This window comes from Sesamum indicum, linkage group LG12, assembly GCF_026168435.1.
Source record: "Sesamum indicum cultivar Baizhima isolate 11 linkage group LG12, ASM2616843v1, whole genome shotgun sequence".
Taxonomy (NCBI): domain Eukaryota; kingdom Viridiplantae; phylum Streptophyta; class Magnoliopsida; order Lamiales; family Pedaliaceae; genus Sesamum; species Sesamum indicum.
Window position 1 is genome coordinate 10606049 of NC_142668.1, and position 11748 is coordinate 10617796.

Sequence of the window (11748 nt, forward strand, 5' to 3'; positions counted from 1 at the left end):
AATCTCAATATGAAAATAAAATAATTCATAACAACCCACCATGTCTTATCATCTAAAAGGCATCGTAAAATCATTCATGAATGATCAAATGCGTAAAGCATTACAAACTTCATATTTTAGCAAATTACCATAATATTTATAATTGTAATATTTATGAATTATTAATTTAGAGTTTTAATGGGACCTAGTATTTATAAAGGAATTTTCTGAAAAATTATTATCTTATTATTTTATCGAATTTGATGATTTTTTACAAAGGCCCAAGTCGGGACCGGAAGATTTTATTATTTTAGAAAGTTTATTAATTTATAGAGTATTAATTTATAGAGGTTTTACTGTATATATAAAACAGAAGCTGTAAAACATTGTAATTTATCCTCATACAACTTGTCGGAAGCACCTTATCCATTACCGCGAACTGATGAGAACGCCACCGGAATTTGCCCATTTTCTCCATTAATTCACAAACCTTAAACTCTGCCACGAAGCCACGCTTAAAAGGTAAGAATCTGTTCTGAGCTTTCATAACTGTGCAATATTTCTTCTCCTATTACACATTGATCATTTGATTCACAAACAAAGTTCACACACGAATGCCACCATGTTTTTGCTCCTTCAATCCACCATCAACCTCTATCTCAAAGTTTATCTCCGACCAACCATTCCTGTCAATGCTGGAAACCAACTGCCACACAATCAAAGACCTGAAGAAAATCCATGCCCATATCATCAAAACGGGCCTAGCGAAAGACGCCGTGGCTGCTAGCCGGGTCTTGGCCTTCTGCGCCACGGGCCCGGACCGGGACTTGGTCTATGCGTTCTCAGTCTTTAGGCAGATTGAGGAACCAAATCTTTTCATTTGGAATACTGTTATCAGGGGGTTCTCTCAGAGTTCAGACCCTCATGTTGCGATTTCACTTTTTGTTGAAATGCTGGTGGACTCGAGAGTTCAGCCCGAAAAGCTCACTTATCCATCAGTTTTCAAGGCTTACACTCAGCTGGGGTTAGCCGAAGATGGAGCCCAGCTTCATGGAAGAATCGTTAAACTAGGATTGGAATTTGATCCGTTTATACGAAATTCGATCATTCACATGTATGCGAATTGTGGGCTTTTGGGCAATGCTTGGAAACTGTTTGATGAAGATAGAGATTCGGATGTTGTCGCTTGGAACTCGATGGTTATGGGCCTTGCAAAGTGTGGTGAAGTGGAGGAATCTTGGAGATTGTTCTGTAAGATACCATGTAGAAATGAGGTTTCTTGGAATACTATGATCAGTGGTTATGTTAGAAATGGGAAGTGGATTGAGGCATTGGAGCTTTTTTACGAGATGCAGGAGATGGGGATTAAGCCTAGTGAGTTTACGCTGGTAAGTGTGTTGAATGCTTGTGCGAAATTAGGAGCTCTTGAACAAGGGAAATGGATCCATGACTATATCAAGAAGAACGGTGTTGAGCTGAATGTGATTGTAATTACAGCAATCATCGACATGTACTGCAAGTCTGGAGACGTTGAGACGGCACGCCAAGTTTTTGTGACCACCCCATGGAAAGGGCTGTCATCTTGGAACTCAATGATGTTAGGCTTAGCAACAAATGGCTTTGAAGATGACGTATTTGAGTTGTTCTTGGAGCTTGAATCTTCAAATCTTAGACCGGATTCTGTGAGTTTCATTGCGGTTCTAACAGCATCCAATCATTCAGGACGAGTCGATAAAGCAAGAGAGTATTTTAAACTGATGACAGAAACATACAGCATCGAGCCAACAATGAAACACTATGGTTGCATGGTTGATGTTCTAGGCAGAGCAGGTTTGATTGAAGATGCAGCAGAGCTTGTAAAAAGTATGCCTATGAAACCTGATGCTATTATATGGGGATCGCTGTTATCAGCCTGCAGTAGTCATTGGTACGTTGACAGTGCTGAATGGGCAGCAAGAAATTTGATATCGTTGGATCCTGATGACACGAGTGCTCACGTATTGTTGTCAAACGTCTATGCAGCCTCAGGGGATTTCAGGAAAGCAGTGCAGGAAAGGATGACGATGAAGAAGAAGCAGATGGAGAAACAACCGGGATGTAGTTTGATTGAAGTGAATGGAGAAGTACATGAGTTCATGGCCGGTGGAACATATCAACCGGATATAATAGAGGTTTAGAACAGAACGTAGTTAACGGTCATATGTTAAACTTGGCTTACTAGCATATGTAATACATGAGAACATACAAATTTTTTCCGTTATCTATAGACATCGAAAATTGGGCAGGCTCGCAATTTTGCATTACATGGAAGAAGCAAAAATGCAGCTTTATGTTGCAATTTGCTAGTACATGAGAGATATCTTTCGTTTGGCCAGGATAGTGATCGAGGTCGTATCACAAAATTTAAGATAATGAATTGGGCAGGGGCCGCGCGAACGCAAGCCCCCTCTACCACAAATTACGACGTAGGCTCGACCACTATGGGCCGACCTTAGGCGGGCACCCCTCCTGAGTGCAATGGAGGTCACCAACCTAGGCCATGGGCCTTCTTGATCACCCATCGACCCCGTCCAGGTAAGTATGTATTAATGTGCCACTAGGTCCCCATTTATTCACTTTCCACCCTCGTCTGCAGTTTTGCTATCAATGTGGGATAGTTTGCTCCAACACACTTTCAAGAATTCAACATGCTAAATTTTGGTAATTTTGATTTTCCCATTTAACAAATTTGGATAATTTCTGAGATATAATATATCAAGCAGATTAAAGTATCCCTCAAGTCCAGGATTTCTTTGATTCGAAATAAACTTCATGAGTTTCTTGAAGTGATCGATCAAAGACAGGATTTCAATGAAAACGTTCTTCTGATTCTAGACCGTATGAGCAACGTTTGCTCCTCCAACATATCTACACCTTGAGTAAACTAAAATACACCACTAGTGCAAATTGAAACACAGGATTTTGTGCACTAAAGGTGTATATGTAGTTCAAGTTAGTGATTTAGTGAAAGCTGTAGTTACTGCAAGTGAAGCAAAAAGAAAAGCAGCTAGAAACAGCCAGCAGGGATCTGTTTTCCATAAGAAGATCCCAACACATGAGAACACAGGGCTTTCGCCTGTCCCCCACGGCCCTTGTACGCCAAGTTGATGTTTATGATTTTGACGTTCTTGCAAGGCAGCGCCCCACTGCATTGTAGATTCACCGCAACTTGTGTACTTGAGATGCCCCAAATGTTCTTGAATATCACATTCTCTATTTGCACAGCCGAATCACCCTACAAGAAAAGAAGTATCATCACCGATACATAAAGAGTATTTAAGGACAATCATAGTCATTTCAACAGTGAAAACATGTGGGGTCTGGCATACGTAGATGGTTATGATTATTTGAAATTTCAGAGCACAGGACGTCAAAAGAGCTTACCTCTAGGCACTGGGCTAATGGGCAGTATTGTTGATCAATAACAAGAGGGTTGTGGACACTTATCATGGCAATGTCCTGAAAGGTTATGTTTGAAGCCAGACTATACAAGGAGGGAGCCCATGTTTTGATCCTCACGCCGTTATCTGAGCCTATAAACGTGCAGTTTCGCACGCTTATTCCTGTGACATATTCGTGCTGATGACTTCTGCCCAGGCTCCCAACGCTAATCCCATGACCCGGCCCACAAGAGACGTCGGATATGTCGATGTTCTGGCTGCCAGAGACCATGGATATGCAGTCATCTCCTGTGCTGATGACGGCCCGTGAAATCTTGATTCTGCTTGAGCTGCCGATGCGGATGCCGTCTGTGTTGGGGCTGTTCGCTGGTGCTGACAGCCTGATGTAGCTGATGTCCATGTTGTAGCAAGCAAATATGTTGATGTGGGAGTTCTTGCTGTTGATTGATCTTAGGTACTGGATCTTTGAGTTTCTTACGAAATCGAACCTCAGTGTCTGAAAATAGTAAGATTTAAGACAAGAAAATCTCTCACTAAACAATCCATCTTACAAGCTTTCCTTTTCTGAAAATTTCAAATCAGCACAAATAAATCCAAATTTATTAGTAACTGCCATTGTTTCATTCTGAAATTAATTTTTTATAGTTATCAACTCATTCAAACAGGTCTCTGAGATTCTGCATTTCCATTTATATGAATAATCTTTGAGATGCTATAAGTTTATTTCCTCTAAAATCCATCACATCGCAGAACCCAAAAATTCTTCAGAAAATTGCTCTAATTAAACTTTATTCCCTATATATGGCAAGAAAATTCATCTCAAAATTAACAAGAAAACAGAATCTCACACTAATTAAAAATGAAGATAAAAGAACAATTCTACTTCCAATGATATACATTAATCTAACTGAATAATTACAACAATTGAACTTACAGCAGGAAGAGGCTTGCAGTTAGGATTCTTGTGGCAGTCATTGTATTCCCATGCAGCAGCCCCTTGGCCGTCCAAGTATCCGCCGCCCTTCACCGTCAGGTTCTCCATGTACCGGAAGCCGATCCATGTGTCAGTGAAGAACTTCCCGGGATCCGTCGGAGCCCTTAGAGTCCCTTTTATCAGAAAGGTCATTGAACCATTGCATGGACCCTCAAAGGACACTGATCCTAACAAATATGTCCCTTGTGGGATCGTAACCCTACTTCTTCCATTGTACGCACATGCATCTTCCCATGCTCTAAGAAAGGCCTAAAACAGGGAAAAACAAGAAATATTATTACAATGAGTCGTAAAAAAGTGAGATCCCACACTTTTTAAGGTGGTGGTTAACCCTATCATAGGTTGCTTATAGGAAAATCGAACCCATAAACATCTAACTAGAATATTTTCCCTACCAACTAAGCCAACAAGTGTTGATATAACAATGCCACCTTAAATATACGAGGTTTGTTTTTCTGATATATTCATGACTTACACGAGTGCTGTCCGTTCTTCCGTTGGCGACTGCGCCGTACTTGATGACATGAAAGGATCTTGGAGGCAAAGAAACACCTCTAACAAGTACTAAAATGGACAAGAACAAGAGAAGTGATGAAGGGATCATGTTAAGGTAACATTTGGCTGCCATTTTCTCTAATTAGTTCTTGTGTTTGTGATGAACTCTTTGCAAATGTAGATTACGGATACGATGTTGTCTTCTTGATACTGTATGCCATTTATATATATAGGCAAGTGGTTGAATATAGAATCATAATGCCACAGATTAATTCTTTCTTTCCATTTATAAATAGAGAGGTTTTTGAAAAAAGTGGGTTTTTATTAGTTTCCATTGTGAGATCTCATTTTGAAGAATGAAACGCCAACAATTTTGCCACATAATTTTGTGAATTCAATTGCTTTCTTAACATATATTAGATATAGTTGACCAAAATCAAAAGAATTCTATTAATTTAAAGAGATTGTAAATTATTCTTTTCTCTAATTATTATTGTAAAATTTAAAACCCCATTTGTAATTGACTTCGGATGAGAAGAATCCGAAAGTTTAATAAATTCATAAAGTTAACTGTATTTTCAGAAAAATAATATATATTTCGAAATTATAACTTTATGTTGTTGACCGATCAAGTGAAATAATCTAGTCAATATTTCTGAATCTATTTTGAATAATATTTAGTAATTCTAAAAATAAGAACATAATGAAAATTTTAATAATATTAAAATGGTCAAATATAGAAAAATGCTTATCAAATTTCAAAATTAATTGAAGAGGTTAACTTTATAAGTTAATAAATGGAATATCGACTGGGTCAATATGCAACATTATATTGTAAAAGGGTACATTATGGCATAATTATGAATATATTTTCTTTATTTGAAAAATTATAAAAAATCCTTTCAAATGAAAATTAATTAGGAATAATTGCATTGGTTCTCTTAAAGTTTGGTGTAATAACACGTAGACTCGTATAATTTAAAAAATTACACTTAGATACCTTGATATTTGTTTCCGTCTTATAAATAGATCCCTTCATTACTTAAAATTCATCAAATTTGTTGATATTAAAAAAAATTATATTTATCTAATTGACTTATTACAGGCCAAACACATGTTTTTCTAACCAAATTAATAGATAAGGGTAATTTGGTAATTTGATCAGAAAAATATTTATTTGACATGCAATAAGTCAGTAATAAATCAATTGAATGTAAATATAAATTTTCATTCTTTTTTTTTTTGTTATCAACAGACTCGATAAATTTTGACTAATAGAATGACCTAAGGCAAAAACAAACATTAGAGATACTAGATGTAATTTTTCAAACCACAAGAGTATTTACGTGTAATTAGACCAATGAGAGAAAAGTGTAATTATCCCAAATAAGATACTCAGGTGAAAATTATTGCTTTAGCCTTGCTAAAATTAAAAAAAAAATATATGTTTGAAAAAGTATCTAAATATATGAGATCAAGTAAAGTGAATAATTAATAAGGCATAAATCCATAAAACAATTTTAAAACTTTTAAAATATATATATGATTATAATTGAAAAAAAATATTTTAGTCAATTCTCTAAAATAGATAAAAACTATAACTAAGAAAATGGGCTCATTGTGAATAGGGTATTTGTAATTTACCTAACAATGAAAAAAAAATTATAATTAAACCAAACATAGGAAAGGTGGGGGCAATTTATAAATACATGAATATATTGCTAATTAGTATGTACATTACTCAAGTATTTGACAAGCAAAACAAATAGTTCACAGGAAAAAATAAAATAGTAATAGCCAGCAGATATTTCATCATCATACACATGCCTGCTCATCTCTCTTTGTGTGATTCCTTTGATCAGAGAAATACAAACAAGGCTGTTCCAGGAACAAAACGCAGCTCATCTCTCATCATCGCGCAAAAAATGGCACTGCATTAGAACTCATTTTGTTTGCTTCATAGCTGCAATTCTGTGAACATATGGATTGTCAGTAACCAACCGCAGAAAGAATAAAAGGAATTTGATGATAACTCGAAAAACTGCAATTTTTTGTCTTGCAACTTAGGGGTGGCATTGTTAGGACATCCGAGTATTGAGATGGTAAATTTACTCCATGTTTTCCATTTTTGTAATTTCAGCACACTGCTGGTCGGAGACTTTGAATTCAGCTAGAATTCAATCACGTGCTGCTCGCATGACTAAAAAAGTAGGGGATTTTTCATTTTAGAGGGAAAATTTGCATATTTTAGTGTGGGATTACTACTCATCAAATTTGAAAGACTAAAATTGACACTTCTTAATTTATAAGACTTATAATTGAAACGTCAGCAATCATTTTAGTCCTATAAATTAAGAGATGGTGACAATATCAGTCCTATAAGTTTGATGGGTAATAATTTTAATCTCACAAGCAAAATGCATGCGAATTTTCAACCCAAAATGCCAAATCGCAAATTTTTAGTAAAGTGAGCCTCATGTGATCAAATTCCGACAAAATTATATTGTTCTCCATGGGGCAGTGAACTAAAATTGCAAAAATTTGAAAGCATAATAGAGTAACTTGCCACCTTGATATTTGGAAGTCCTAAGAATGCCACCCCTTTAAAGTTAGGACCAAAAATGTAGTTTTGCAGATGAAAACATGTAAAGCATTAAGCAACAGTTAAGAGTGTGGTTCAAACAAAAACCTTTCTCTAGTATGCCGAACGCCCTCAAGAATTTCTATTGCGTGTTGCACCTTTGAGTATTCTGGTTTTTCCTTCCTTTCCAGAAGTACGTTTGAAAACCTAACACATGTTTCGAGTTCTTCTTCAATTTTGTTGAGCTGTTGATCCAAGTGGTCCATGAACTCCTCGAATGTGGAGATATCCCTTGGACTCTGGACACTGTCAGGACCAGTAGACTTCTTTTCGATGAAAGACTTCTCATGGTTTGTTAACTCATTTTCTGCATGGATGTCTCCTTGACTATCTGAAAAAACTTGTAATTCCTGATCCTCTGGAAATTCCAGATTATTCATACACAAGTGCTGACTATCATCTGTATCATTTTGACTTCCCTCCACTGGAGATACAATTCGAATGGGAGTAGGAGCTTTGATCTCACTGACTTCAAGATCCAATGCCATGTTGGAAATTAGTAGACTTTCCTTCATGGTAATTGCCTGAAACCAAATGGGATCTTCAGACCAAGTTTCAGCTGCAAAAAATCTTAAGAGAAAAAGAATTCCCTCTAGCTCCTCAGCCCGGGAAAAAATAACATAAAATAAAGAAAGAAAAGGGTCTATAGCACAATGTTCTCTATGTTCCAGGAGGAGAGATATAGGGAAAGAGGATGAGAAGAAAATGAGCACACCAATACGCATCTCAAATTAAAATGAGAACCTGACAAAATTATAGCATCATTGCCACTGCAAATATTTCACACCTTGCAATTTCTGAAATTGCATAAAAAGCTTTGGGTAATTACACTTCAGGTAACATGAGCTAAGAGCTCTACTTACATCCTTATAAAAGATAAATATAATTTTTGTGTCTTCTAATGTTCAAGTATATCTTCATTATTTTTTGTCTCATAATGAACATTAATCTAACTGGAGGAACTTTACATGCACACTTTCAGCCAACTAGGAGTATTCTGGGCCTTGTAGAACAACTAAATGACCATATCCATCAGACCATCATACAAGTTTGCAGACACTTTGTATACTTTCTCCAAAAGTGAGCAAGAATGTATTGATCTTATAGAAATTGCATGACATATGAATGCAAAAAATGTGAACAAGAAATAAGAAGTAAAACTAGAAGCAAGACAAAGATTTTGCATGGGTCGTAAAATCACCTAGATCAATGGAAGCTCAAGTTCTCTTACTAAGAATTTTCATAATATTACAACAGAGCCACCCATCAACTATTTATATCAAAGAGCTTGTAAACACTGTAGAATTATAAATTAACGGCAATGAAGTGTAAGCCAAAAATTCTTTATTCAAAATAATCCATGTTACTTTACAATATCTTATAACAGAGAAAATATATAGAAAAAGAAATATTTTGGCATAACACCATATTCTGAATCCTAGCAATCTGAGTAACATCAACCCTAACTATAACAAGCACAAAGAACCAATAAAAGCTATGTTACTTGAATTGGCTATGCGCACTGGCTAGCTAATAAAGGAATCAAAATTGCATGTGATGGTAGGATTCTAATAGTTACAGCTCTGAATACATCCATTTTAGGCACACTTCTCAATTTATAACCAAAATGTCAAACAAACATCCTATACGCTTCTCCATGTATAAAGCATCAGGTATGGGTAGCTCCTCCACTAGAAGAGCTATACCTCATGCAGGTTGACAGATGAAATTTAGCTATACCTCATTCAGTTTTGCAGCAAGCTCATCAAACAATTCAATACGACTCTTCAACTTCTCCATCGCCTGCATTACCTTCTTCTTTTGAAATAGCAACTCCCTAGCATCATTTTCTTTTCCGGTTTGAACACTAACTGCTGCTTGCCGTCTAAGCTTCTCAACTGCTTCAGACAACCGCATGAGTCTCAACCTTGCATTATTGGCTGGAAACAAACATCAATTAGTGTCTTCCAGAGGGTACAAAACTCCTTAGCTGTACATTCAGGAAAAGGATGCCTATATGTAGGTCCTCTAAAACCCAAATAACCAATGAAACTTAAAAATAGTTGTTATCCCTAAGATCTATTTTCAAACGAGGTGGGGGGCATATATGTCATTTCTCTTAACTCACAGCAATAAAAGAACCTTTCTGCCTTTATTGGTATTTCATTGCTAAAGAAGGGTGCAACAAGAATATATGAGTGCTCCGTTACTGCTCACTCAGCCTAAACTTCCATTTGTCAAATGCAATCCTGGTCAGCTCTTTCACACTTCTAGCAGAAGTTTCTGCCTGGCTGCTCAGCGCCTCATCAAAATCAGATGCAAATTTCCGATTCTTTGATGTCCCAACCAACTCTGCCATTGTCTACATATCACAAGACAACTTCATCCAAGATTTTATGCACACATGCAAACCATACATGCCAGTGCCATCCTCTGTCATGATCTACCAATACGTTTCCACATAAACAGGAGCGCACATGCCAGTCCTCCAGAGGCCACTAATTTTATTTTTTTTTATTCTGATGCTCTTTTTGGGTCAGTGGTAGGCCCGACTGAAATAACATAGTAATAATAGACATCTAATTTTGCTGACAGCAGCATGATGAATATGTTATAAAACAACCCAAAGCATCATAAAACAATATAGTCACACAAGACTTATCGGATTCAGTGAAAGCCAGTCCACAACCACGGGAGACACATCTTCCACCTTTTATAAAAGTATGCACAAGTATGAATCTCAAAGATCTTGTTACACCCTCTGTCATCACTATGGAACTCACCCAAAGAATTTATGTTCAAGATCCTTGATAAACCTAGGCACATCTAAGATATTCTCTAAGCCAAACAAACTAATTATCTCTATTGAGACCAATCCACCTTCATAAGGTAAAAGAATGGGGCACTAGATGAGTTTCCAACCATGCACCTTATTACCAACTCAGGTCTCTTGGCTATGGAAATAAAACCTACAAGGTTCTTCGTTTGTCTTTCATAGAGCTAAAAACTTAAAGTTTGCTTGGACGAAAGCTGGATTTGGCAGAACTATGTAAACCATTGGGTCGTTTATTTTCCTAGTGATATTCTATCATTTTAATAAAATTACAGCAATCCAGATTGAACTGCATCTCATATTCACTCAGTTCGGCCAAAAGAACTGTTGTGTTCACCTTAACCAAAATTTATTTAGTGTGTAATTACACTTCATACTTAAAATTCTAATCAATTACGAATCAAAATATAGTTAAAAGAGACACATTAGGCCTTTCCCAATGTCATATTAACCAAAATACTAAAAGCAACCGAATGCAATTTTCCATTCACAAACACCAACAACTGCTCGCTCTCAGCGAACATGGAATTTATCAACCTACTGAATATTCAATGCATTCATGAAAGATTAACAAAAATTTAGACGCTACAACCCTAATTTCACTCAACAATCCCAATATCCAGTCAACCAAAGCCTCACAACTGAGCCAGATAGCAAAATTTTTAAAAAAAAAGAATAAAAATGAAAGCCTCTTGAAACCTTTGGCTCTTGTGTTGTCCGCCTCCTTGTGAAGATTATCAAGCTGTTGCCTGAGCTGCTCGGCGGTAGCAGATGTAGAAGCCAAGCACACTGTCTTCATGCGTGAAAATGGTCGCCATTGAACCAACACCGCGCCACAATTCACTATCATCTCTCTCTCTCTCTCATGCCAATTTTGTTATCTATGAATTGATACATATTATATTGGGTCAAAGTATTATAAGATATCTGTGGGCTTTAGGCTTTAAATTGGGCCGATCTTCTTATCTCTTAGAATGTGATATGAAGTCTTTGAAATGGGCTACGGTCTTCATTCATTACAATAGCCCACCAACGGCCCATTATCATAATCCTTCAATTAAAAAAAAAGAAATGTAAAATGATAGGTATGTTTGCAATCTAATCCTTTTATTGGGTAAATTTGCTTAGAAATCTTTCTATCCTCTACTATAGTTAAATTTAATTTTTTTTCATTTTTGGTGTTTTTTCTTGGTCAAATAAGATTAGTTAATTTTTTATTTATTTATATTTTTATTTGAAGTGGTAATCACATAATTACATCAATATCTTAATAAATCGAGCAATACATCAACATAACTAAAAACAAGAAAACAAATTACAAATAATCTCACATAAGACAAAACAAAAGCCCACACATCCAGTATGA

At 36.3% G+C, this 11748-nt stretch overlaps 3 protein-coding genes and 1 non-coding gene across 5 annotated transcripts; 1 reads left to right on the top strand and 3 right to left on the bottom strand.

Moving 5' to 3' along the window:
• Window positions 1-365: 365 nt before the first annotated feature.
• LOC105165552 (Pentatricopeptide repeat (PPR-like) superfamily protein) lies at window positions 366-2272 on the top strand. Its single transcript, XM_020694525.2, has 2 exons — window positions 366-1906; window positions 2002-2272. The coding sequence occupies exons 1-2, from the start codon at window positions 594-596 to the stop codon at window positions 2078-2080; spliced, it is 1392 nt and encodes a 463-aa protein (XP_020550184.1). The 5' UTR covers window positions 366-593; the 3' UTR covers window positions 2081-2272.
• A 127-nt stretch (window positions 2273-2399) lies between these two features.
• On the bottom strand, window positions 2400-2561 carry LOC148784850 (U1 spliceosomal RNA). The gene has a single exon (XR_016063446.1). It is a non-coding gene; the product is annotated as a U1 spliceosomal RNA (small nuclear RNA).
• Window positions 2562-3010: 449 nt separating this feature from the next.
• LOC105165841 (exopolygalacturonase-like) lies at window positions 3011-5278 on the bottom strand. Its single transcript, XM_011085003.3, has 4 exons — window positions 4889-5278; window positions 4354-4662; window positions 3403-3915; window positions 3011-3253 (listed from the first exon to the last, which is right to left on the bottom strand). The coding sequence occupies exons 1-4, from the start codon at window positions 5039-5041 to the stop codon at window positions 3026-3028; spliced, it is 1203 nt and encodes a 400-aa protein (XP_011083305.1). The 5' UTR covers window positions 5042-5278; the 3' UTR covers window positions 3011-3025.
• Window positions 5279-6597: 1319 nt separating this feature from the next.
• LOC105165551 (forkhead-associated domain protein) lies at window positions 6598-11257 on the bottom strand. 2 transcript variants are annotated; one of them, XM_088876008.1, is made up of 4 exons: window positions 11082-11257; window positions 9362-9489; window positions 7598-8073; window positions 6598-6879 (listed from the first exon to the last, which is right to left on the bottom strand). In XM_088876008.1, the coding sequence occupies exons 1-4, from the start codon at window positions 11230-11232 to the stop codon at window positions 6852-6854; spliced, it is 783 nt and encodes a 260-aa protein (XP_088732134.1). In that variant the 5' UTR covers window positions 11233-11257; the 3' UTR covers window positions 6598-6851. The 2 variants fall into 2 exon arrangements, with proteins under 2 accessions (XP_088732134.1, XP_011082907.1); XM_011084605.3 differs by having other exon boundaries at window positions 9290-9489.
• Window positions 11258-11748: the final 491 nt, after the last annotated feature.

Bases quoted from the DNA above. Each gene is read 5' to 3' on its own strand.
- LOC105165552 (XM_020694525.2), top strand. From the start codon at position 594: ATGCCACCATGTTTTTGCTCCTTCAATCCACCATCAACCTCTATCTCA. The intron at 1,907-2,001 runs GTACGTTGACAG...ACGTCTATGCAG, and splicing joins TCAGCCTGCAGTAGTCATTG to CCTCAGGGGATTTCAGGAAA.
- LOC105165841 (XM_011085003.3), bottom strand. From the start codon at position 5,041: ATGGCAGCCAAATGTTACCTTAACATGATCCCTTCATCACTTCTCTTG. The intron at 4,663-4,888 runs GTAAGTCATGAA...TCCCTGTTTTAG, and splicing joins GAAGAACGGACAGCACTCGT to GCCTTTCTTAGAGCATGGGA. The intron at 3,916-4,353 runs GTAAGTTCAATT...TACTATTTTCAG, and splicing joins ACTGCAAGCCTCTTCCTGCT to ACACTGAGGTTCGATTTCGT.
- LOC105165551 (XM_011084605.3), bottom strand. From the start codon at position 11,232: ATGATAGTGAATTGTGGCGCGGTGTTGGTTCAATGGCGACCATTTTCA. The intron at 9,490-11,081 runs GTTTCAAGAGGC...GTTTGTTTCCAG, and splicing joins GGACAACACAAGAGCCAAAG to CCAATAATGCAAGGTTGAGA. The intron at 6,880-7,597 runs GTTTTTGTTTGA...ATATGTTCACAG, and splicing joins GTTCGGCATACTAGAGAAAG to AATTGCAGCTATGAAGCAAA.